The 27,525-nt window shown below is 43.1% G+C and overlaps 1 protein-coding gene across 18 annotated transcripts in view; it reads left to right on the top strand.

Moving 5' to 3' along the window:
* The window catches only part of HDAC8 (histone deacetylase 8), a 272,200-nt gene extending 251,664 nt beyond the window's left edge, over positions 1-20,536 (top strand). For 6 of the 18 annotated variants that reach the window (XR_013531558.1, XM_078362960.1, XM_078362966.1 and 3 more), the window contains one exon: positions 1,698-3,281. Coding sequence is in view for 15 of the 18 variants with exons in the window: in XM_078362958.1 (XP_078219084.1) it covers positions 1,698-1,913 (216 nt within the window). In the remaining 3 variants the exon portion in view is untranslated. Of the gene's footprint in view, positions 1-1,697; positions 3,282-7,716; positions 11,655-19,138; positions 19,200-19,246; positions 19,609-19,949 lie in introns of those variants that run through there. The other 12 variants (XR_013531560.1, XM_078362969.1, XM_078362973.1 and 9 more) reach the window with 6 other exon arrangements.
* The last annotated feature ends 6,989 nt before the right edge of the window (positions 20,537-27,525 follow it).

Raw genomic sequence — 27,525 nt, 5'->3', positions numbered from 1 at the left:
GCCACAAGGCATATAGCTGGACCCATGGGTGGATATTTTTAAAAGGTAGATTTTCATTCAATAGAAGGAAGACATTTTCTAATGATTAGAACTATTCAAAGTAGAACAGAATGCCCAGAAAGGCTTGAGGTCTCTGTCACTGGAGATATAATAGCAGCTAGACAATCATAGGCTGTCATATTATAGAAGGGCTCCTGCCTTGGAGGAGGATGATTAGACTAAATTGCTGTTAAGTCTCCTTCCAACCCTAAGATTCTAGGATGCTGTATGTTACAATCAGAACATAGAAAAAGAAAGAATACGGTGAGAGTGCTGGGGTTGGTAGCTGAGTCACAATTGTTGGGTGTGGGGAGGTGATGCTGTGTATAGGAAAGAATTGATGCAGAGAAGAGAAATTACATGGTTAAGAGTGGGCGAGGAGGAGCCAGAGAGGGTAGACAGCAAGTGGAGTGGCTGTAGATCACTAGTTCAGATTTTCCATTTAGCCATCCCTTTCATATTGACAAAGTCTTGTGTTCTAGCCATGCAAATTTAGCAGAACACACAAGCTCAGAACCAAAGAGAAATTCAGCTAAACCTAGAAGAAATGAGGCTAGAAAGAAGTCCAAATGTTGCTAAATATGGCCAAGCTAACCTGCTATACTGATACTGTGCCCCTCCAGTGTGGTGATGCATGCTGCCATCAGATAGTGCGTTGCCATGACAATGGTCAGTGTGGAAAGGCTGCTGAATTTTCTGAATTCTGAAAAATTTTCCTGTCTACAAGACTGTTATTTGTTCTTACATATTAAAACCTCAGTGAAGCTGGATATTTTTCACGGTACCTCCCCTCCACCTCCCCTCACCCCATGAAAAACAAAGAGTAGGATGTGGGACACAGATTGCTTTGGGGAGGACGGAATGAATGGATTCAGCTCCACTCTATGTGAGGGAGTTTAGCCGGCATGTCTAGTTGAATTTGTTTAGCCTTTAAGCTTGGGTTTTTTCTCTTTCTCACCACATCCCTTAGAAGGGCAAAAGATGAGATTGTAGCCTATTGGAAATCAAACCTGAAAAGATTCATCTTACAGAGATGCATTCCACACGCCACAGGATGACTGAAGGGACAGGCAAATTTAGACCTCACCTTATCCCATCTTTACTGCCCATTAGTCTTTCTGAGAGGAAAAAAGACCCACAAAATCATGGAGAGTCCATTCAAGCTGTTAGCTTCACACAGAGAAAAGCTCCTCTCATGCCAATGAGCAATCTTGAAGGCATGTGTCGTTGTTCATAAGAAAGTACAGGTTAGAAAGAAGATGACTTGGCCCAGCTCATAACTGCCACTGTAAAATCATCCTCACACCATCTTCATATGCTTAAAGCTGGTTGCCTTTCCTCTGGTTAATGTACTCCAGAGGAATTGGCTCATGTGAACCTTACAGAATTTAAATAATGCTGATATGATTAATCCCCAGGGAGGACTAGCTCCTCAAGCCTGGCTAACTCTGCATGGGGAAATGCAGACAGAGGTAGGAGGCTTTCTAGTCTCTGGTACTGATGGCATTTGAATCAAGTGGAGGCCCCTAGGAGACTCAGAGCTCCACACTGCAGCGCAGGCCCAATCCTCTTGGGGAGCAGGAGTGGGGGAGTTGTGCATTTGTGAGAATGTGTTACAGTTGTGACTGGTGGTTTCAACACTTGCTCTGTGTTCCCAGAATTATTCCCCAAGTTTGACTGGGAGAGAAAAAGAAACAAACAAGGTCAGGAAGAAAAGAGGAGGAGGAAGAGAGGAGGAGGAGGACGCAGAAGACACAAGGGAAGAAAAAGGCCTTGCATGCATCTGCTCTTTTTTATCCTTATTGAAGGAGATAAGATGGCAACCTAACAAACTGACATGGGTGTGGACAGAGACAACGCAGCTGAATGAATAAGAATAATAGCTACTATTTATCTTACAGATGAGGAAACTGAGGCTTGGGGAGGATAGGTGACTTGGCCAAGGTTGCCTTTATTTGTTCAGCAAGTAATTTCTGAACACCTACTGTGTGCCACACACCATGCTAATAAGCAATAGAGTGGATACTGGAACCCAGGCCTGGATTGGAGCTTTAGAGTCAGTCTGTTTGACCTTTCTGGTGCCCCTCCTCTCCTTTGCAGCATTGCTCTGTCAAATCTACTTGTCATCCCATATGCTCTTTCCAATCACCCCTAGTAAACCCTCCTACCTCATACTACATGCCCAGCTCCTTCCATGTGGCTAATCCTAAGCACCTAAAGTCTCATGACTCCCTGGAAATGGGAAGAAGACAGCCTTGAGCAACCTTCGAAATTCTGGCCCCCCACATAGGCTTTTTAGCCCTCCCTAGGCCCCACCCCACCCCCACCATACTGTAATCAGAAGCTTCTAGCTCCCTTTCCAGATGAGTAGAGAATGAAAAGATATGGATGGAAGAAAGAAGAAGCCAGCTCACCCAACTCCTGCTGCCTGAAGTGTACTGTAGCCACCAGACCCGGTCTGCCATTTGCAGTTCCACAGCCCTAGTCTGAGATCCTTTGCAAATCTGCTGGTAGCATTTGTAGGAGAAACATTGCACTGGGTATAAGCAGCACTTCCTCTGGCAGCCTGACGTCTGGGATTGACATCCTTCTAGGGGCTAGCAATTGGAGCTCAGGTCTGGGCATATTCAAGGCCTGCTGGAGCCCCAGGCTTGAAGCAGTGCTCCTGCATGGTGGGACTCTATACCATGGAAACTTGGCTCCCTTCCACACTGTCTCTTGCTTCTTGAGCAGCCATGAGGATAAGTTGAAAGGTAGGGTTGGTCCCAAGGATAAACTGACCATTTGCTTTAGGACTTCTTGGAAGGACTTCGGAACAGGGTTGCAGAGGATACCTGAGCCAATTTGCATGACTTCGGGTGAAAATCTCTGTGATGTCCATTCTTTATTTCTCTTTCCTGTGTCCTTCTGGCTCTTTATTCCTCTGCATCTCCCGAGGTCCTTTCCAGGAGCCTACCGCCAGCTTGGGCTTCCTCATCAAGCAGGTTCCTCCCTTTCTTGTTTCACTAAAGTGCATAAGAGATGGAAAAGTTTCTTGTTGTCATTGTTGTTATTGTTAAATAGAAAAATAAGTTATAAAAATGTCATGCTAAAAATTTTACAAATTCTAGGCCAGGCATTATGGCTCACGCCTGTAATCCCAGCACTTTGGGAGACTGAGGCAGGTGGATTGTTTGAGCCCAGGAGTTCAAAACCAGCCTGGATGACATGGTGAAACCTTGTCTGTACAAAAAATACAAAAATTAGCCGGGCGTGGTTTTATATATCACTAGGGGCTAGCAATTGGAGCTCACTACTTCCAATGTAGTGCCAGCTACATTGGAAGCTGAAGTGGGAGGATTGCTTGACCCCAGGGGGGTTGAGGATGCAGTGAGCCGTGATTGTGCCACTGCGCTCCAGCCTGGGTGACAGAGACAGACCCTATCTACAAAAAAAAAAATTTTATATTTCTAAAATAAAAATAGAGACTGCTTCCCAAAGCTACAGTAACTTAGACAGAAGCTTTTAACAAACCATGAAAACCCTTGGCATATTCCTCATAAAAACTTGAAATTTCTACCTAAATCTGTGAAGTGGGAACTGATATTGACAGGGTACAGCACAACACCCTATGCTGGGTACTTCATATACATGATCTTATTTAACCTCACAATTTCTTTATGAGGTAGGAGACTGGCACCCGAAGACTGTGTAACATGCCCTAGTCACATAACAAGTAAGTGGTAAACTCAAGATTTGAACCCAGACCTGGTGGCCCTCTTCCCCATGGCAGCATTGCCCTGTGACACCTACTCTTCATCTCCCCTCTGGTTTTTTCCAATCAATAATAAAACCTTCCCCTAATAAACCCTTTCCCCCTGCACAGGCTCCCAAAGTGAGCTTCAGACCAGTTTAATTTTAAGAGATATGATTGTGTCTCTACTTTAAAGCCCAGCTCAAGCAATCAACGCATATATTTTATAACCACATTCCACTCATGTTGGTGCCATTGGGAGATAGACAAGGTCCCTCCTCCTGATAAACAGTTGAGAAATCTAGCTTAGGAGACAAAGCTAAGCCCCTTGGACAGATCAGAATATAATAAGGGCTGACACTATATAGAGGAGAGACTGGGCAGTAAGACTTTAGGGGGATTGCTTTCAGGAGGCTGGGAGGATTTGAATAGATCAGTAGGGATGCACTTATAAGCAAGGGAGTTTTAGAAGAGGGGGACGGGGGACAGATTGCAGGTTCCCTTGAATTTCGGGCTGACTATTTCATAGCCACAGTAAAGTGGAAGTCATTCTAAGTTCTGGAATTAGAGCACCACATGATACAGTGATATTCGGGATGGATGGTGATGGTAGTGCAAGACTGAGACTGCAAGATCCTGGACTAGAATAGTGGTGGTGAAATAGGAAGAAATAACTGAGAGCTGTTATGAAGAGAGTATCATCACCAGCACTGGGAGGTAGGCCATTTATAGAGGATAGAGGAGAAAGGAAGAAGGAAAGGTGACTGAGATTTCCAGCCTGGATACCAACTGAAATGGGAAGCTGTTGGGGGAGGGGGCATAGCTTTACTGAAACATACACTTGATGTGTTCTCTTTTGATGTATTGAATTTGAGGTCTCATACTAATTCCATACAGTGTATCTATGTGAAAAAAATGTGTTGCAGCCAATTAAAAAGCAAATTTGTAAAGATAATTTGATGGCATGAGAATACGCTCATGATTACGATGTTAAGTGCAATGAACAGGATATAAAGTGGCTTACTACTATATAGTCTAAATTTTGTAACTATATGTAGTGTATGTTTTGGGAGGGGGAATATGCACAGAAAAACACAAGAAAGAAATGCTAACAGTAGTTGTCTTTGGTGATACTTTGCCAAAGTAGTATACCTTAACAGTAGTTATCTAGAATGGGAATTATAAATGATTTTTTTAGTTCTGTTTCTGTATTTTTCAAAATTTCTTCCATGAATGTGTATTGTTTTTGCAGTCAGAAAAAAAAGTAATACATGATGTCAGGGGCAGAGGGAAGTACCCTATTACCTCCAGGTGGGGAGTAAAAGTCTAACTTCCTAACTCAGCCACCATTGACACCCTGGAGAGAAGAGAGGCACCTCAGTGTTGCTGGGTAGAGTAGAATTCAGGCTGTCCGAGAGATCTCCACTGATACCACTCTGGCCAAAAATGGGAGCGGCACCTTTTTATTGCTCCCCATTTGGCCTCTACTAACATAGCACTGGGCAGGCCTCCTTGCCGTTAAGCAGAGATGGAAAGTCCTGGCTTTCTACTCTGCCTTCTTTCACACCACCCTAGTGGAATGTAAGGGAAGCCTAACGGTAACTATTTAGTGTTAATGTGTGCCAGGCACTATTCTGGGCACTGGCAATAGGAAAGTAAATAGAATAGATAACCTAGGCACAGTGATGTGGGCTTGTAATTCCAAATACTCAGGAAGCTGAGGCAGGAGGATTGCTTGAGCCCAGGAGTTTGAGACCAGCCTGGACAACATAGTGAGACCCTGTCTCTTAAAAAAAAATTAAGGAAAAAAATTTTTTTTAAAAAGACAAGAAATTTTTTAAAAAATGAAGGAAATAGGCCAAATAAAGTCCTTGCTCATCATGGAGATTACATTCTAGTGTGGAAGATAGACAATAAACAACTAAATAAATATTTAATGTTGTTTACTGCTAAATTCGGAGGGGTGCTATTCAGTAAAGGCCTCTCTGAGGAGGTGACATTTGGGAACAGATTAATGAAATGAGAGAAGGAGATATACAAAATTTGGGTTCGGCCAGGGACTGTGGCTCATGTGTGTAATCCCTGCACTTTGGGAGGCTGATGCAGGCAGATCACTTGAGCCCAGGAGTTTGAGACCAGACTAGGCAACATGGTAAAACCCTGTCTCTACCAAAAAATGTAAAACTGAGCTGGGTGTGATGGTGCATTCCTGTAGTCCCAGCTACTTGGGAGGGTGAGATGTGAGGATCAATTGAGCCCAGGAGGTCAAGGCTGCAGTGAGCCATGATTGCACCACTGCACTCCAGCTTGGGCAATAGAGTGAGACACTATCTTAAAAAAAAAAAAAAACTGGGGGTGAAGTACATTATGGATGAAGAGACAAGCAAGGTCAAAGACCCCAAGCAGAAATACATTTAGTATGTTCAATATAGATATATGTTTCAGTGTATATTACAAAATATAATTATCAGAACAAACTCTTTGGTTTCAAAGATATTGCTTAGGATGAGGCTGGGTTTTTTTTTTATGTCCACATAAGCAGTATGTGAATATGACCAAACTTTTGACAGTATAGAAGTTTAGGAAGCAGATCAGTCTCTAATATATATATAGTATTATTAGCCCCATTTAATAGATATAAGAACTGAGGCCTATGGAAGTTAATTCACTTATACAAGGTCACACAGCAGGTAAGTGCGGAAGCTAGGATTTCACCTGAGAAGCTGAGGATCATACCCAAAGCTTAGAAGAAGAAATAAGGCATTTTCCTTCTGCCTGACAGAGCTGCTGATTGTTGCTTAAACAAACCAAGAATATTCAACGAGTAGTTGGAGGCCTCTAATGTGTTTAATTAAGCATTTTTTTTGCTTGTGTGCCCGAATTACATACCCAAAGCAATTGTTTTGCTCATTCCCCTCCAGCTTCTAGCTCTAAAATGATCAAGGGGTAGAAGGAAGGTTGGAAATTATTAGAAAAATTGAGGTATACCACTCAGGGTTTTGGAATGCCTATCTGTTGACAACTTTGTCAGTCTACCCAGAGGCCCTTTAGCCAACTGAGATTTAGGTGCTGTCTTGAGCCCAGCCACCAAATCCAGCAGTGCTAAGGGTCATTTTCTGCCAGAGTAAGTGGGCTAGCCTCCTTGGCCTTGCCATTGAGGGGCAGCTGCTGCAGGATTCTCACCACAGAGTTCCGGAGGAAGGTCTGCAGACCTCCCATTTCATGGTCTCTGGCTGTACCTGGACAGGGACTGCCCCAAGCCATGGTCGGGTCATGAAGGAGCTCATAGTCTTTTGAGAAAGAAAAGCATCTTTACAGGATCCTGGTTTGCCAACATTCTTCTGCCTCTTTGCAGCTCCAAGCACATTTCGGAGAGAGATTTCACAAAGATTTCTAAATTGAGTTAGAATTTCAAGTCTATTGTGACATGCAAATTAGTCCTGCTTGCCCATTGGCAGCAATGCAGCTGAAGTGCCTAGAGACGGGCCATAAAATGAAAACATCAAAGTGATTAAATGTGCTCGAAGAGCATAATTGAGTGCATGAATAAGAGAAAATAAAACAAATTGATTTTCTCCAGTGCCAGAAAAACAGAATAATTGAAAACAAAATAATAGACTTTGAAGTAATCAAAGTGAGGAATGCACCATAGTGACATAGAAACAGCCAGTTGTGGGAGAGATTTATTGTGTTTCTGTTATCATTTTTACAACTTTAATTTCATTAGCTAATAAATACAAATCAATTGAAAAATCAGTCAACCAGAGAGAAGGCAGTCCCAAGCCAAGATTTTTATTCACATCTCTAAAACAGGCTGAGGTGGTGATTCTTAATCTACTTTCATAGGTGCACATTTCCTGCATGAGCTGGAAAACAAGTTCTGGGAGGGCTTTCTGCTTTGGAGGTGGTGATGTTCTCTTCTGACAGTCACTTTCCACATACAGGTTTACAGATTCAACTTTCAAAAGGATCACTTTTATACCTCGCCAAGATTTCTGACAGACAGAACTGACCAAGTATAAACATCTTGGTTTACATAGATGCCATTTTCATGGCACTGACCAGCAACTGTGGTCTTACACAAGGTCATTCTGGATTCATTTGGTGATAATGGTGGTGGTGGCAGCTATGGCAGCAACAACAGCAGGAGCACCTGCCACTCTCACAATACTGCTGAGCATCTGTGGCTCACTGCTTCCAACCCCCACTTTCATCCCCGGACACACACATGCACACTAGTGACGCTGAAATCTAATGTAAAACCTGGAAGGCCAATCAAGAGTATGCCACCCTTTTGGCTTCCAGCCTGGTGACCATGATCCTGGGGAAGATCACAGGAGGGGAGCTGGACCAGAGGAGACTTCCCATGTTCACTATGGCAGTAAGGCAGTGGGGACACCAAGACTTGCTGGGTTTACATGCTGAATGATCACAAAGCAAACATGAAACCACCACAGAACTGTTTCTATGGCTCCTCCAAGGAAAGAATCCCTCTACCCCACTCTTCAGCTGTTCACTGCTGGGCTCAGTGACCCTTCACTTCAGGATCCACAGTGATGGCTGATGTGACTTGAATTGTGGGTTTTCCTTTCACAGGCCCTTGAACTCTCTGGCAGCTGTTGACACTTCCAGATGTTCGTGACACACCCTACCTTCAGGGCTCCACAGTTCGCAATTGTGCCTTTGGCTACAGTAAAGGTCTTTGGGACCATTGGGACTGTAAACCAGGGTGTACAGAAGGAGCTGGCAGTGCTGAGACTGGCATTACTTACTGGCTCAATCAGGATGGCATAGTTAATAGGTTGTGCCTGCCAGGCAATTTGTCCTGGAGAATTTATCTTCCAGGAAGCACCTATAAGCTGAAGGGAGCCTCTCTGACCTTCTGGTGGCGTCCAAGGCCTAATCATGATATGCCTTGAGGTGAATAGGGGATGTTAGCATTTAGGGTTTTTTTGCTAGCCAGCGAGAGTAAGTATCCAGTTCAAGTCGAAAATCCCAGCTTTCATTTCCCACTGGTGTTTGGGTGGGGCAAAACAGAGCAAATAGCTTTCAAACTCTAAAGCATTATACAGATGTAAGGCGGCATTATTCCTCCTACCACTGCTATTCCCATTATCCTGGATTTCCCAGCCCAGAATTTTTGTCTGAAAAAGAAATGTGGAGAAGGCACATCGACCAAAGAACCTCGAAGCTGTGTCTCCAAAACTGCTGGGAGGCATTGCCCAGCCCAGCAGATAGACAACTGCTGGGGCCCAGCTCCACAAGCTGGCTGTCAGGCAAGCAGCCCACTCCTGTGATGTCACCTCTACAGTTACTTGTGCCCATCCCTCCACATGAAGCCAGCAGATTTAGGCACAGGAGGGGAGAAAAAATGAATCATAGGCTATTTTAGAAATTGCTTTGATTCCGTTTGAGACTGCAGTAGTGCCTTGAGAGCTAAGACCAGAGCACACTAACCATCAGGGTAATATCCTCTAAGTGCTGATATCCTGTAAATGTCAGAAGCCTAGTGGGATTAATCCACAACCTCAGGTTCTAATTCAGGTCAGTGGCAGACAAATGGTAATTGGCCGTTTTACTTAATTGTCAATAAAGGCTCTGTGATGACAGGAGGGATCAACATTCCAAGGCAAGCAATGCAGTTGACAATTAAGAGCTAAAAATTAAACCAACTATCCATATCAGCACATGACCAAAGCTTCATAGGAACCCTTTGTACCGCAATTATTCCTATGTAGAAAATGAGGTCCTTGAACCTGGCCATGATAGGGCAGCAGCTGGAAATCTTGCTCTAGCCCTCCTGACAATCTCTCAGAGGCTCCCCATGGCCTCTCAGATAGGGCCCTGGACTTGATATAGCCTCTGGCCACCTCTCCAGCTGCATTGCCCCCCTCCCAGACCTTCACTCTATATCCTGACCTCAAAAACTTTGCAGTTGGCTTTATACATCCCGCTCTGTTCCTGCTGCCTAGAACATTCTTCCCTCCTTTGCCCTTCAATAAGTCACCTGCTCTGTGAAGCCTCTTGTGTCCTCTTTTTCTGCCCACAGCACTCTGTACATACTGGAATTGTATCACCTTGCTGCTGTGGACTAGAATGTATTTGCCTCCATATGTATCTTCCTCACTAGGCTGAGAACTTCTTGACAGCAAGAACTTTCTTGATCCTCTCTGTGACCCCAGCACCCAGCACAGGGCCTAGGCCATTGTATATATCAGTGGAGTCTTAGGCAATAAATAGAAAAATGGACCAGATTGAGGGCAGGGGTGCATACCATCCAAGATTCTCAGACACCGGAGCCTGCCAGCAGCAAAGCAGCCTAGACACTGGCTGCCCAAGAGCAATCCCTGCAATTATTTTTCTCAAGATGTGCCTCATGTTCCTCTAAATGAGAGACAATCTGAGGTGACAAAGACATTTTCAATTTTAAGTCATATTTATTTTAATGTATGTTTTAAAATGTTAATAAGCATGTTGTCTGTTATTGTTATTGCTGCTTATGATAGATAAGGCCAAAATAGTTATTAAAGTTTTCTTCTTATTTTTTTTAAATTTCTTTTTAAAAATTAATAGAGACAGGGACTCCCTATGTTGCCCAAGCTGTTCTCAAACTGCTGAGCTCAAGGGATCTTCCCACATCAGCCTCCCAAAGTGCTGGGATTACAGGCATGAGCCAGTGGGCCCAACCTGAAGGTTTAAAAGTGAATTAATGCCCCCTCAAAAATAAAATTGTGTGTGTGTGTGTGTGTGTGTGTGTGTGTGTGTATATATCTCAAGGTGACTATTAATACAGCTGTTGAGTAGATGTGAAAACATTCCTGAAAGAGGTACTCCTAAGACAGAAGTTTTGGAAACACTTTTCAACAGTACTAAATTTATTTCTGTTCCTCTTTGGTGCCACCCAACCACCAAGCATTCCTGAGATCACACCAGCATCCCTCCAAACTGCTGTGATGCTGATTGTATTCAGAACTTATGTATCCTAGCCTGGTTCTCCTTTTGTTAGCAAGTGTTTGCTCACCTTAACCACATTTATATGGTCCTTAAGAGCAATGACCAAGCTTTAAGCCTCTGTGAATGGGAAAGCAGAGCTACAGATGTCTTTTCCTTCAATGAATAGGTACTGAGCACCTACTAGGCTTCAGGGCCCTAACAGTAGAGTAATGACCAAGACAGCAGACAAGGTCCCTGCCCTCATAGAGCTGGTGAGAAGAAGCCAACAGCAAGCAAATAAAGAAACAAACACACAAGATGTTTTCTGCATGCTAAGTGGATTGAAGAAAATAAAACAGGATCGTGAGACAGAAAAGGAGTGCCTGAGGGGGTGGCTCCTTAGTTTGGGTGGTCCTAAGGTCTCTTGGAAGTGACTTTGGAGTTGAGACCTGTCGACTCAAGGTGACAAAGGTGATGAAAAAGTGAGAAATGGCGACAGCCAGGACAGAGCATTCCAGACAGAAGGAAGAGCAAGTTCAAAGACAGGAGAAGCCCTAAGAGGGCAAAATGATCATGAAGACCCATGTGAGCAAGGAGGGTGGTGGTAGGACACAGGAAGCAAGGGACCAGCCCCTGCAGGTAAGTAGCTTAGATTGTATTCTAGGTGTGATTGGAGGCTGATAGAGGGATTTGAGCATAGGAGTGATGTGGTCTGACCTAAGTATTCACAAAATACTCAGGCTCCTATGTAGAGAATAGGTTGTAGGAGACAAGGAAGGAAGCAAGACCAGTCTTGAGGCTACTAGAATCATCCATATAAGGGACAAGAATAGTTTGGGGTATAGTTGTAGCAGTGAAGGGTGGAAAGAAAGAGGTAGATTTGCAATCTATTTTGGAGGTAGAATCCATAGGACTTGCTAATAGATTGAAAAGGCAGGCTGTAAACAAAGGAAGAACAAGGATGAACCCTAGTCAACTTCATGAAGGGAAAAAAAAAGCACAAGAGGACTGTTCTATGACTGCTCTGTTCAGTACAGTCTCACCACTATCCACATGTGGCTAACTTTATTAAAATTAAACAAAATATAAAATTTTGTTCCTCACTTGCACTAGACTTATTTCAAGTGCTCAATAGCCACATGTAACTAGTGGCTACCATATTGAGCAGCAGAGCTATAGGATATTAACATCATGTGAGAAAGTTCTATTGGACCACTCTGCTCCACATTAAAAAGATGAAGAGAGTAAAAAGACAAACCACAGACTGGGAGAAATATTTGCAAAATTCATATCCAGTAAAGGATATGAATAAGAGTAAAGAACTCTTAAAATTCAACAATAAGAAAACACTCAGTTTTAAAATGGGCAAAGAGGCTGGGTGCAATAGCTCACTCCTGTAATCCCAGCAGTTTGGGCCAAGGTGGGCAGACCACTTGAGTCCAGGAGTTTGAGACCAGCCTGGGCAACATGGTGAAACCCTGTCTCCACAAAAAAATGTAAAAGTTAGCCAGACATGGTAGCATGTGCCGGTAGTTCCAGCTGCTCAGGAGGTTGAAGTGGGAGAATCACCCGAGCCCAAGAAGTCAAGCCTAAAGTGAGCTATGATCACACCACTGCATTCCAGCCTGGGCGACAGAGCAAGACCCTGTCTCAAAAAAAAAAAATACATTTAAATAAAAAAAATAACATGGGCAAAAGTGAGCCAAATCTAGTGGCTCATGCCTGTAATCCCAGCACTTTGGGAGGCCTAGGAGGGAGGATTGCTTGAGGCCAGGAGTTCAAAACCAGCTTAGGCCACATAACAAGACCCCATTTCTACAAAAAAGTTAAAAATATTTAAATAGTATTTAAATATTAAAAAATTAAAATGGACAAAAGATATTAATAGGCACCTCACCAAAGAAGATATACAGACAGCAAGCAAGTGCAGATGCTCCTCTGCCTATTGCAGTGGGGTTATATCCTAATAAATCTGTTGTAAGTTGAAAATATAAGTTGTAGGGGAGGGACAGCGGTGGGGGGGAGCTGGGGAGGGATAGCCTGGGGAGAAATGCCAAATGTGGGTGAAGGGGAGGAAGGCAGCAAAACACACTACCATGTGTGTACCTATGCAACTATCTTGCATGTTCTGCACCTGTACTCCAAAACCTAAAATGCAATAAAAAGAAAAGAAAATATAAGTTGAAAGTATGTTTTCAACTTACAGTAAGTATCTTCAACTTATTATGGAATCATCCAGATGTAACCCCGTCATAAGTTGAGTAGTGTACTAAATGCATATTACTTTAGTACCATCATCAAGTTGACACATCTTAAGTCAGAGACATATGTGAAAAGATACCCAATATCATGTGTCACTAAGGAATTGCAAATTAAAATGAGATATCATTACATATCTATTAGAATGGCTAAAATCCAAGACACTGACAACACCAAATGCTGTCAAGGATGTAGAACTACAGGAACTCTCATTTATTGCTGGTAGGAATGCAATATGGTGCAGTCACTTGGGAAGGCATTTTTGGTAGTGTCTTACAAAAGTAAACCTATCCTTACCACATAATCTAGCAATCACACTCCTTAGTAATTACCCAAATGAATTAAAAACTCATGTTCACACAAAACCCTGCATACGTTTGGAGGTATTTTCTGTTGTTTGTTTTACTTTTTTTTTTAGAGACAGCGTTTCACTCTGCCACCCAGGCCACAGTGCAGGGCACAATCATAGCTCACTGCAGCCTTGACCTCATAGGTTCAAATGATCCTCTTGCCTCAGCCTCTTGAGTACCTGGGACTATAGGGGTGTGCCACCATACTCAGCTAATTTTTTTATTTTGTAGAAACAGGGTCTCATTATTTTGCACAGACTAGTCTTGAACTCCTGGCCTCAGTTGATCCTCCCGCCTCAGCCTCCCAAATCACTGGGATTAGAGACATGAGCCACTGTGCCTAGCCCTGCACACAAATGTTTATAGCAGCTTTATTCAGAATTGCCAAAACTTGGAAGCACCCAAAATGTCTTACAGTAGGTGAATGGATAAACCATAGTACATCCAGACAATGGACTGTTATTCAGCACCAAGAAAAAAGTGAGCTATCAAACCACAAAAAGACATGGAGGAAACTTAAAGGCATCTTGAAAGAAGCCAGTCTGAAAAGGCTACATACTGTATGATTCTAACTTTATGACAGTAAAAGGATGAGTAGTTGCCAGGCTTCAGGGAAAGGAAGGGAGGGATGAGTCAGTGGAACACAGTTGATTTTGAGGGCATTGAAAGTATTCCTGCATGATACTGTAATGGTGGACATATAACGTTATATACTTTTCAAAACTCATAGAACTGTACAAGACCAAAAGTGAAACAATGTAAACAGTGGACTTAAGTTAATAATAATGTATCAGTATACACTCACTAACTATAAGTGTACTACATTAATGCAAGATGTTAATAATTGGGGAAACTGCCTGTAGGGGAAGGGGACGGAAGTTAAATATGAGAGCTCTCTGTACTTCCTCTTCAGTTTTTCTATAAACTTGAAACTGTTCTAAAAATAAAATATATTAATTATAAAAAGAAAGACTATTGGAGGTAATGACAAGGAAAAGAGAAAAAGTGAAAAGAGAGAGAAAAAAAGGACTAAAGAGATTGTTCATGAACACCTAACAAAGTACCTGGCACAGAATAGACACTCCATAAATGTTTATTGAATAAATGGATGAACAAGTGAGTCAACCAGTGGTTCAGTAGAACCCAGGACCCCTGAGTCCCAGTTCAATACTCCTTATTGTACATCAGAGCTGGAATAATAATATAGTTTATTGTCCAAACCAGGATATTTGAGAGTGAAATGGGGTGCCTTAGGTATAAATCAAGACTGTTTCACAGACAACCAGAAATCACAAACTGGGACTCCATAAGACATCCCACTTCCAAAATTGTTTTGTTTGGCCACTCATCTTGAGGCTTCATATGATATTCTTTTAAAATGTCAATCATTTGCCCACATTTAACACAGTGGAAACTGCATTAAAATGTGAAATTTGGACTTCTCTTGGAAAATGGAAAGACCCAGTCCCATGGGCCCCATAGGCCTGCACAGTGGTAAGTGGCTGGAGCTGAGCAGCAGCTGCCCACTTTGCCTTCCTCTTTGTCACAGGCCCTACCAGTCCCTTATGTATCTCTTACTCTAGGCCAAGTGTGAGTTTTTATTTACACTGTCTTGGTTTTGTTTTCTTTTGTAGCAGAGTTCAGAAAAAAGGAGGCGGGGTGTGGTGGCTCACACCCAGCACTTTAGGAGGTTGAGGTAGGTGGATCACGAGGTCAGGGGTTCAAGACCAGCCTGGCCAAGATGGTGAAACCCCATCTCTACTAAAAATGCAAAAAAAAATTAGCCAGGCATCTTGGTGGGTGCCTGTAATCCCAGCTACTCAGGAGGCTGAAGCACAGAATTGCTTGAACCTGGGAGGTGGAGGTTGCAGTGAGCCGAGATCATGCCACTGCACTCCAGCCTGGGTGACACAGTGAGACTCTGTCTCAAAAAAAAAGGAAAAAAAGCAAAGCATTTCTTATATTTACGTCATGATTCAAAGTAAGAAAATGAAAAGAGGATCAAGAGGGCCCCTTATGTCTTACCTCCAGCCTGCTTTACAAACTATACTCTTGGCCACTCTAGGCAATTGAGTCTGCCCTGTGCGGTCTGAACTTCTTGTCTCCCTAGGCCCCAGCCTGTGCTGGCCTTTTGAATTTTCTCAGACTGGTTTTCCATTTGTTTGCATCTTCTCTTATTTCCTTGGGCAGTGGTTCATAGCTGTCCTTGAAGAGGTCCTTCACATGCCCTGTAAGTTGTATTTGTAGGTATTTTATTCTCTTTGTAGCAATTGTGAATGGAAGTTCACTCATGATTTGGCTCTCTGTTTGTCTATTACTGGTGTATAGGAATGCTTGTGATTTTTGTACATGGATTTTTCTATCCTGAGACTTTGCTGAAGTTGCTTATCAGCTTGGAGCCAACTCAAATGCCCATCAATGATAGACTGGATAAAGAAAATGTGACACATATACACCATGGAATACTATGGAGCCATAAAAAAGAATGAGTTCATGTCCTTCGCAGGGACATGGATGAACCTGGAAACCATCATTCTCAGCAAACTAACAGAGGAACACAAAATCAAACACTGCATGTTCTCACTTATAAGTGGGAGTTGAACAATGAGGACACATGGACACAGGGAGGAGAACATCACACACTGGGGCCTGTCGGGGAGTGAGGGGCTAGGAGAGGGATAGCATTGAGAAATACCTAAAGTAGATGACAGGTTGATGGGTGCAGCAAACCACCATGACACGTTTATACCTATGTAACAAACCTGCACATTCTGCACATGTATCCCAGAACTTAAAGTATAATTAAAAAAAAAAAAATTTAAGAATTTTCTCAGGCTGCCACCCACTGCTGGAAAAGCTAGATGTGAGGTGAAAACAATGAGTATTATTTAAGCTTGCATTTTTATTATTACTCCAATTCAACATTGGTCATCATCAACTTTTGGTGAAAATTACTTCTGTTGTTTTTCTTAATTGCCTCCAAATGTAACTGGAGAGTGAGGCAGAGCAGCAGAGAATACAGCACCCACTTTTCCTCCCTGTGAACATGTGTTGTTGGAATGCTTTGATATGGAATTTTGTTTCCTTGCATTCACTCATTCCCCTAGCTCTGGCTCTATTTACAGATGGAAGGACCCTCACTTCACACCAGCATCACCTGTAGGTTGTCCTCAGCTGAGGCAACAACACAAGCTAAGGCATGGAAACAGGAAAGAATGGATGGGGCCCATTTATGCTAAGGAGTTGAACTTCATTCATAGGTGGTAGGTCAAGAGCTGCTAAAGTTTTTTTTGTTTAGTTTTTGTTTTGCTTTTTTTTTGCTCTGTCACCCAGGCTGGAATGCAATGGCGCAATCTCGGCTCACTGCAAACTCTGCCTCCTGGGTTAAAGCAATTCTCCTGCCTTAGCCTCCCAAGTAGCTGGAATTACAGGTGCCCACCACCACACCCAGCTAATTTTTTGGTATTTTTAGTTGAGACGAGGTTTCACCATGTTGGCCAGGCTGATCTCGAACTCCTGACCTCAGGTGATCCACCCACCTTGGCCTCCCAAAGTTCTAGGATTACAGGCGTGAGCCACCACACTTGGCCCGCTAAAGTCTTTTTGAGCAGAGAAGAAATGTGATCACTGCTAGCAACTGTGCGGGGAATAGCTCTAGAAGCAGGAGGCCTAGATAAGAGGCTGTCACAGTGACCTGAGTAACAAGAGATGTGACTAAAGCAGAAACAGCGGAACAGAAAGAAGGTACAGATTCGAAAGACATCTTGAGGTTAGGCTTCACAACTCATAAGATGTGGAGAAGGCATGAACTAAGAGGTGAAGAATCAAAGATTATCCAGAGATTTTGAGGTTAGGGGTTTGAAACACCAAAAGCATGATCCAAAAAAAGAAAAAAAATTGATAAAGAATTGGACCTCATCAAAATCGGCTTTTGTTTTACAAAAGACCCTCTTAAGGAAATTAACAGATAAGTTACATACTAAGATAAGATATTCACAAATCATATGCAACAATGGATTTGTATCTAAAATATATAAAGAGCTGGGTACAGTGTGGTTCATGCCTGTAATCTTAGCACTTTGGGAGGCTGAGACAGGTGGATCATTTGAGGTCAGGAGTTCAAGACCAGTTTGGCCAGTGTGGTAAGACCCTGTCTCTACTAAAAATACAAAAATTGGTCAAGCGTGGTGGCATGTGCCTGTAATACCAGCCTGAGGTAGGAGAATCGCTTGAATCCAGAAGGCAGAGTTTGCATGAGCTGAGATCGCACCACTGCACTACAGCCTGGGTGGCAGAGTAAGACTCTGTCTCAAAAAATAAAAATAAAATATTTATATATTTTATTTTTCCAAACTCAACAGAAAAAAAAAACAATTAGGAAGTAGGCAAAAGACAAGACATGAGAAGGATGCACAGGCGGCAACGAGCACATGAAAAGATGTTCAACATCATTAGCCATTGGGAAAATGCAAATTTAGATCATAATGTGATATCACTATACATCTATCAGAGTGGCCAAAATAAAAACCAGCAGCAAATGCCGGCAAGGACGCTGGGAAACTAGATGACTCAAGCATTGATGGTGGGAATATAAAATGGTACCACCAGCCTGGAAAACAGTTTGGCAATTTCTTATAAAGCTAAACATGCTACTATCATACCTCCCAGCAATTACACTCTTGGGCATTTGTCCCAGGAAAATGAAAACTATGTTCACACAAAAACGTGTATGTGAATGTTCATAGTGGCTTTGATCCTATAGCCAAAAACTGGAAATGACTCAGGTGTCCTTCAGCAGATAACTAGTTAAACAGATTGTGCTACATCCATACTGTGAAATACTACTCAGCAATAAGAAGCAACAAACTTGATACACACCACAATTTGGATGGATCCTAAGAGCAGTATGCTGAGTGAAAAAAACCTATCTATCTGTCTCAAAAGCTTATATATTGTATAGTTCCATTTCTATAACATTTTCAAAATGACCAAATTTTAGAGAAAGTTAACAGATGAATGATTGTCAGGACTTGGGGATGGTCAGGGTGGAGGGATGGGAGTCACTGTAAAGGAGGAAGCAGGAGGGAAATCTTTATGGTGATAAAATAGTTTTGTGTCTTGATTGTGATTGAGGTTACATGAATCTACACTTGTGATTAAATGGCCTAGAATTATACACTTATACACACACAAATTAGTGCATGTAAAATTAGTGACATCTTAATAAGATCTGTGAATTGTACCAATGTCAATTTCCTAGTTTTGATACTGAACCATAGTTATGTAAGATGTTAACATGTGAGGAAACCTGGAAAAGGGTTTGTGGGATCTCTCTGTACTCCTTTTTTTTTTTTTTTTTTTTGGCAACTTCCTGTTAATTTATAATTATTTTAAAAGTAAAAGGTAAGTACGAAAAAGGAATGAACTTCTATTGATACATGCACAAATTTGCATGAACCTCAAAGGCATTGTGCTGAGTTAAAAAAAAAAGAAGCCTATCTTAAAAGGTTACAGACTGTTTGATTCCATTTATATGGCATTCGCAAAAAGACAACACTACAGTGATGGAGAATAGATCAGTGGTTGCCAGGTGGTGGGGAGAAAGGAAGATGTGATTGCAAAAGGAGAGCACAAGAGGATTTTGGGGGTTATGGAATCCCTCTCTGTCATGAATCTATACATATGTTTAAAATCAGATCTGCACATGCACAAATGTTAATTTTACTGTAGATTAATTTAAAATTAAAGTAGATAGGCAAGTAATTTGTTTCTGATTTGTTTCTTATTTCCTTCCTTCCTTACTTTAATTCATCCATTCGTTCAGCCATTTACTGAGCACCTACTATGAGTGAGGCACTGTGCCAGACTTTGGAGATCAACCAAAAGTAAGACAGCCAGGCCCTGCCCTCAGGGAGCATTGTTTCTGTTTCAGAGAAATGGCCAGTACGGTTTGGAGCCCAGTGTTTCTACTTGGGGAAGTGGGGCAAGGAAAAGACTATGGAGGGACCAAGTGAGCAACTTTTCATTCCTAGAGCCCAGTCTCACAGGATTTCAAATGATCACTTTTCCCTCAAAGATTCGTAGGCCTGAGATCAGAGAAAAGCCCCCAATCCATGTTTCACAGGTACTCACAAGAGAAAATGCAAGGAGGGTTGTGCCTTGCTAAGGGAAGGAAGAAAATTTGGGAGTGGGGGGGGCCTGAGATTTGATGCAGTTAGTAAAGTATGATCTCTGAAAAATGTTACCTGCGAGTGAGAGAGAGAGAGAGAGAGAGTGTGACTTAAAACAACCATTTGTTTAGCTCATGACTCTATGGATTGGCAATTGAGCTGAGTTCAGCTGGGTGGCTCTTCTGGTCTTGGCTGGATTCACCCAGCATCTGCAGTCAGCTGGCTGTCAAAAGCCTCAATCACATGTCCAGTAGTTGGCTTGGGTGACAGGGGTCTCTGGACCATTTGTTTCTCATCGTCCAGCAAGCTAGTCTGGTCTTGTTCCTTATGGTGGGGTCACAGAGTTCCCAAGAGCAGCAGAGAACAAGCCCCAAAATATCAGTGCTTTTTTAAAAAATAGCTCTATTGGGGTATAATTCACATACATTACCTGAGTTTGAGTTTTGTTTTCTCCTCTGTTTGCAGGGAATCTGAAGCATGTGGTCTAGTTGACAGAAAGAGATCAGGTTTCCAGAGCTGAGGAGTGGTGCCTGTAATGAAGAGAGCCTGTTTATGCGAGCAGCTTGTGGAATTTGTGACTGCAGGGGAAATTTGAAAGAAATTACTTCCTGAAAATTTCCAAGGGACACCAAGTGGCAACTGGCTTCCTGGGGTGAGGAGGCAGGCACCCCGGAGTCCTCAACTGGCCTAGGGGAAGAGAGAGATACCCCACATTTAGAGTTCTTATTTAAACACACACACACACACACACACACACACACACACACAAATGCAGTTTTTAATCTTTGAAGATTGTTTTTAAACGAATTGGGAGGGGAGTATTTTTATTGTCTTAAAGGAAACAGATTAGAAGCTGGATGAGAGCAGGGAGCTTTTGTCACCAGTTTGTGAAGCATGAGGCAGCTGAGAGGCAGGGTTTCGGCCTCAGGACCATCCAGGTAGAGCCCTGGGAGAGGGGTACTGATCAGCAGACTGGGAAGTGAGGAGAAGTCCACTGGTGTTATTTTAGTGTTATGTATCTTTGTTTTTTTAATAAAATCTTTGAAAACCTACCTCTTTGTCCCATTGTCTTCATTGTAAAGTGCCACTGACAGTGCACATAGTTCTGAACTTTTCTTCTCACCAAAGTGTCAAGAATAACTCCGTTCCTTCCAGTCTCTACTCTGGCCCAGCCTGGGAGGCTAACCCCACTGGGGAACTAGTGTGCTCCTAGCCCAAGTTCTTGGGATAAAAGGCCAAGCTCTGGCCTGTGCTGGGGCCATGATGGAGTAGGAATACTGGCACTGCAGTCATGGAGAGGGGCTTATTGGCACCCCGGTGAGGAGCTGTCCCTCTCCAGGGAGTGATTTAGGGATGGAAAGGGCGTTTTGACTTGTCAGATCCAAGAGGAGCACTTCCATAGATAGAAAGGATACTTCACAGTCAAGTGTAGACAATTGGCACATAATGAAAAGGGGAGGAAGTTGTAATGTGTGATGTTACTGCAACCTCTGGGGAAATAGCAAAATGGAAAAATGGGAATGGGGATAATGAGAGAGATGAGAAGGGACAACTGAATGTCATGATACTGTAATTTTATTTACCAAATATTTACAAATTTCCTTCAACTACTGGGACTGGGATAGGAGACAAGAACACAGCCCCATCCATTCTGGCTGTCTAGGAATTCTCAGACAAGACAAGGGAGGAGGAAAAGAAGCAGATCCCAACATGTTTCCAGATCTGTTACCAACATGAACCCAGAGCTGTGGGAGCACTAAACAGAGAGCAACTCGCCCTGCCAGAGAGCCATCCCAGAGAGTCTCTAAGAGGATGATATTGGACTGGCACCTCATAGGGTGAGCTGTATTTCCCCAGGCCTCCAAGCGGGGGAAGGGCATTCCGCAGAAGGGAGTGGAAAAAGCCTTGAAACGTGTCCTGGGATGGGAATAGCCAAGCTTTTATTAAACAGCATCAAGGCGCCTAGTCGGCTAGGAATACAAGTCCCTTCAAATGGTATTCCTAGTCTAATTCTAATTATACCCTCTCACCCTCTCAGCTTAAGGGCAGTGTAAGCCAGAAATGACAGCAATTTTACTTATACTAAAAAGAAGGGGGGATTTTTTTTAAAGAATAAAAGAGGGTGGAAGGGGAGCTGAATGGGGGAGTTCAGGATTACGGAAGGCCAGGGAAGCAGGCAAACAGGAGCTCTGGAACCATCAGCCTGCAAGACCACTCACCGAGCAAGGCTTGCCATGTCAAAGGCTCATTTAACCTGGTTTCCAGTCCCCTATCCCAGTCCTCTCAGGGGGACCCACCCCAAAGTTGTCACTCAAATCCCTGTAAGACTTCAACCCTGAGAAGCAACCAACAGGTAAATAAACTGGTGCCCCATTTTCCTTTCAATGGTCACATCTCTGAAGATATACTACCCCGTGGAGGAAAGTGGCAAAGGAGGCCAGGGGAGCTCTCGCCACTGGGCAGCCCACACTGCCTCTCCTCATCAGGGTGGCACTACCTGTCTGAGCCCCAGCTCTTGCCTCAGCTCTGGCCATACAAGTACCAGAGCAGGCTGCTGAACTGACAACCCACTCCAGGCCTTCCAGAGGCTTGTCCTGCTCCCAAGAGAGGGCAATGCCTCAACAGCCTTCAAGATTTCTTCTCATTGGATTCTTATTGGAAATGCTAGGAGAAAGAAATCCCACAGATGAAAGTAGAAATTATTTTCAATATTTCAAAATTAACATTGAAATATCCCCAAAGGTAGGCATGGCATCCACACAACCAGAAACACAGATTAAAACTTGTTCCTCCCAGAATTATTGCAAGCACATACAGGGAAAACCGACAGAAGGGAAATATACCAAAACATTAACTGAAGTGGGCTTTTGTGGAGGAGGAAGGTATAAGGATGGTTTTATTTTTCTTTCTACTTTTAAATATTTTCCAAATTTTCTCTAGTGGCCACATTTTACTTTAATAATAGAAAAAAATAAATACATAAACTTAAAAAAATTGATCCACAGGAAGTTGGAGGATGGTTACAGATCAAAGTCAGTTCAAGACACCCACTGAGGAAGACTTTGTGCTCAGGCCCTGGGGCTGTTCTAATTGCCTGCAAGACTGATCAGCTGGGGCAGTGGCGGACAGGGGGAATGTGGGGGAGGGGGACATTTTTAAATTAGTTGGCTCGAGGGCAGGGAGTGCTCAGCGTGAGCCAGCCTGTCTTCCCTTTGGGAAATTGCTGCAGACCCTGCCAACGCCCACCCCTTGTGTTTGCAAGGGACCAGCCACAATAACTATAATAACAATGGCAAAGCAAGCATTGGACATGGGCATATGCCCCATTTTACAGATCATTTTCATGTGAATATCACTATCCACCCTGCTGGTGAGTATTAATCATCCCCACTCTGTAGATTAGAAAATTGAGGCTAAGAATGATGAAGTAACTTGCCCCTTTTTCAGTGGCAGAGCCAGGAAGCAAAACCCAGCTGGAACTGCAAATTCCCTTACTTTTTCCACTGTCCCACACTAGTGCCACTAGAATATTTTTAAACTGTGACTTTGAAGTAAACAACTTTCTTATTGCTTCCAAAGCCCAAGCTGGACCAAGTCACATGCTGCTCCTGGGCCCTCACCACACAGCAGCATTCATCCGTTGTGTGCTTTCCATCAAGTTACTTGACCTTTCTAGGTCTGTTTCCCTACCCATAAAATGGGGTGAATTATCTTTGAACCTCATGGGCTATAGTGAGTGGTTGATGAATTACCAAAGATAGAAACACTTTGAAAAGAGTGTATTCTGGACAGGAGGGCCTGCCATGGAAATGGGCCAGGGAAGGCTTACCTCTGAAGAAAACCCATTGCTTGCAGTAAACCCACCAGCTTCCTCTGTCTCCAAGGCACTCACAAGGGCCAAAGAGACCAAGAGAGAAGTTTAGACTATGCCTCCAACTCAAGGGGGGGGTAACAAAATAACCACTTAAAAAGAATATCTACATTGGATACGCATATATTTGCATAAAACACCTTTGGGAAAATATACAAGAAACTGGGACACCTCAGTTGCCTCCAGGCAAGGGAACCAGGTGGCAAGTGGCAAAGTAGTAAGGGCGACTTGTACTCGGTTCCTTTTTGTACTTTTTGATTTTTGAACCATGTGAATGTATTACCTGGTCCCCAAAAAGTAAATACATAAATTTTAATAAAGTCAATGGAAAATTCCCAAGACAGTTTACCTTTGGGGAGGGTGGATCTGCCTCTGCTGCATTCACTGTGAGCTGTCACAGAGACAGCAGTAGTATATTTCCAATATTATATTTAAAAAACTCTTCCTAAGGCAGAAAGACTTCTTTATAAGAAAATTGAATACTGTCATTCAACAAAAAAGGAAGAAAAGGAAGAAGAGAAGGAAAAGAAGGAGGAAGAGAAAAGCAGAAGGAAAGAAAACAATCGTGTGGACAACCACGTTTTGACATCTCTAAGCCCCTCCTTATACAGAAAGCTCCTGCAGCTCTTCCTTCCCGGCATTTGCCAGGGGCAAGTCCCCATACCTCCTGCTCAGTGCTGGGCCCAAAGCTGACCAGTAGTGCCATGGCATGCAACATACGCACTTTAGCCTTAGACTGCCTGGGTTTAAGCCTCTCCCTATCTCACTTACTAGCTGTGTGACCTTGGCCAAGTAACTCCTTCTCTCTGAGCCTTAGTCTCCTTGTCTGTCAAACGGCAACACCTACCTGTACCTACCTCATGGTTGGGGGGTGCGAGGGGCAAAAGAGATAATGCAGAAAAACACATAGTTGATCGCATATTACATGTTACACTATTACATATGTTACATATTACATTATTCTTGCCCTAAATGTGAATGCACTCTGGGTAGGGAAACTTCCTGAGGTTTCCTGGCTTCAGGAATTAGGGAAACGGTATGCAAATCTGTGTGACTGTACATATGTACATCTTTCTGCAGCACAGAGCCATAGCTATTATGAGACTGTCAACACTCAAAGGAGTTTTGTGATTACAAAAAGGATGAGATCTACAGAGGTAGAGGCAAAGACAGACATAAATAGAGCTGTCTAAGACAGGGTCCCCTCACCTCATGGTCTATGCACATGCTAGTTGTGAGAAGTAAAGGTTCCACTTCAAAGTTTCCTTTCTTGTTAAAAAATAAATCATAAGTGTGCTAATAACTCTTTGTTAAGCCCTATCCTATGTAGCTGTTAAACATGCTTATAGACACGTAGTACATTCTATGTCCTTGTACTTTAACAAAATATCTGTGCTGAACATGCTCACAGGCATGTCCCAGCTCGCAACCTATGCCCCTCACTGGTTTAAAAAAGTTTTAAGTTGTTAGCCAATTGGGTTTTATTTTAGATTATGAGGTCTGGCTCCAATCAACAGAGATCAGACACAGCAGTAAGGACAACTCCAAATGCATAAGGGATCAATATGTCTGCTTTTCCTTTGTTCATTTTACTCTTATGACAAGATGGCTAGCAAGGGTACCCTTCCTGCAGTGCAGGAAGTAAAAAAAAAAGTGAAAAAAAAATTGCTTTGCTGAGAGATTCTTTTTCTCAGTGCTAATTTTTCTTTATTTTATTTATTTAATTTTTTTTTTTTTTGAGACCAGTCTCAGCTCACTGCAACCTCCGCCTCCTGGGTACAAGTGATTCTCCTGCCTTAGCCTCCCAAGTTGCTGGGATTACAGGCACCCACCACCACCTTTGGCTAATTTTTCTATTTTTAGTAGAGACGAGGTTTCACCATGTTGGCCAGGCTAGTCTGGAACTCCGGACCTCGTGATCCTCCTGCCTCAGCCTCCCAAAGTGCTGGGATTACAGGTGTGAGCCACTGCGCCCAGCCTCAGTGCTAATTTTTCTTTTGGGCACTGTTCATCTGTTTCAAACACTAGTCCTGCTTGGAATGCCCCACTCTTCCCTAGACTGGCTTCTCCTTATTCAGTCCTCAGACTCAATTAAATACCCTAAGGCCGGGCCCACAGGCTCACACCAGTAATCCCAACACTCTGAGAGGCTGAGGTGGGAGGACTGCTTGAGCCCATGAGTCCCATACCAGCCTAGCCAACATGACAGAATCCTGTCTCTACTAAAATATAAAAATTAGCTGGGCATGGTGGCATTTGCCTGTAGTGCCAACTACTCAGGAGGCTGAGGCAGGAGGGTGGCTTGAGCCCTGGAGGTCAGGGCTGCAGTCAGCCATGATTGCAACACTGGACTCCAGCCTGGGCAATGGAGCGAGACCCTGTCTCAAAAAATAGTAATAATATGGTCGAGCGTGGTGGTTCACACCTGTAATCACAGCACTTTGAGCTGATGTTGGCAGATCACCTGAGGTCAGGACTTTGAGACCAGCCTGGCCAACATGGCGAAACCCCATCTCTATTAAAAATAACAACAACAACAAAAATTAGCCAGGCATGGTGCCGCATGCCTGTAATCCCAGCTACTTGGGAGGCTGAGACAGGAGAATCACTTGAACCCAGGAGATGGAGATAGCAGTGAGATAAAATCGTGCCACTGCACTCCAACCTGAGTGATGGAATGAGACTCTGTCTCAAACACTTTTTAAAAAGCCAGGTGCGGTGGCTCACACCTGTAATCCTAGGACTTTGAAAGGCCAAGGCAAGTAGATCACTTAAGGTCAGGAGTTCAAGACCAGCCTGGCCAACATGGCAGAACCCTGTCTCTACTAAAAATAGAAAACTTAGCAGGGCATGGTGGCACACACCTGTAATCCCAGCTACTTGGTAGGCTGAGGAAAGAAAATCGCTTGAACCTGGGAGCTGGAGGTTGCAGTGAGCCAAGATTGCACCACTGCACTACAGCCTGTATGACAGGACAGAGACTCTATCTCAAAATAAATAAATAAATAATACTGTGATCACCCTACCCCATCTAAAGTAGCTACCTTGCCCTGACAATCCCCAGATATCATCTATCATTTATCATTCTCGCTCTCTCTCCCCTGTCTCCCTCTCATAATACATACTTAGGGAATGGTAGAACTATGCAATAAGACAAAGCAATGCCTTATTCTGGGTATTATTAGCAGAGGGTAGAGACAGGCAAACTAGACTGGGGCAACCATGAAGGCTACATGCAGGCGGTGACACTCAAGCCAAATCTTGGGCCAGGAGTGGGAGGAGGCATTCCCGGCAAAGGGACTGGAATACATGAAGGCAAGAAGGCACAGGAAATTTAGGGAAGCAATAAGCAGCTTGTGTTGCTTAAACACAGGATATTTGACAGTATCCAAGCAAACCAAGTGTAAAAAGATGTTACTAAGACAATGAGGAAACACTGGGCATGGACCAGGTTATGTTAAGAAATTATTGATAATTTTGTTAAGTACAATAACACCATGGTGGTTACATACATATATATTTTATATCCTCATATTTTAGAAATATAGAGACGTTATTAAAGGTGAACTGTTTCTATATTTATTTTAAAATACTCCAGAGGAGGAAAATGTATATGGAAGTCGGGGAGGGAGGTGGAGATGGGTAAAACAAAATTTGAAAACGTTGATCACTGTTGAAGTGGACTGAATGAATATATGGGAGTTGATTATATAGTCTCTCTGGTTTTGTGGTTTTCAATTTTCCTAATAAAACATTAAAATCTATATTGGTGAGTTGCAGCAAGTAAAGATAACAGGGACCAGATCACAAAGGGCTTCCTGTTCCACATGGGGAAGGCTGGGCTTGAGCCTGCAGGTAAAGAAGCCATCCGAGTTTTAAGACAAGGAGTGGTCTGATAGGATTTGCATTCTGAAAAGCTTGCTCTGGCTACTGTGTGGACAAAAAATAAAAAATAAAATAAGGAGCCTGGTAAGGCCCAGCTCCAAAGTGACTGCCTCTGACAAGCCTCTGTTTACCTCAGATGGAGTCCTGGCACCTTCCTCCTTTGGCCAACAGTGCCTTTCTCCTCACCACTCACTTGGTAAGAGAATGTGTGTGTGTGTGTGTGTGTGTGTGTGTGTGCAATGGAAATATTTTCCCCCAATATATGCTTCAGGTAAAAACTTTCAA

Source organism: Callithrix jacchus, chromosome X (assembly GCF_049354715.1).
Source record: "Callithrix jacchus isolate 240 chromosome X, calJac240_pri, whole genome shotgun sequence".
Lineage (NCBI taxonomy): Eukaryota > Metazoa > Chordata > Mammalia > Primates > Cebidae > Callithrix > Callithrix jacchus.
Note: the sequence above shows the minus strand (reverse complement) of the source record. Positions and strands in the feature narration are given on the sequence as shown.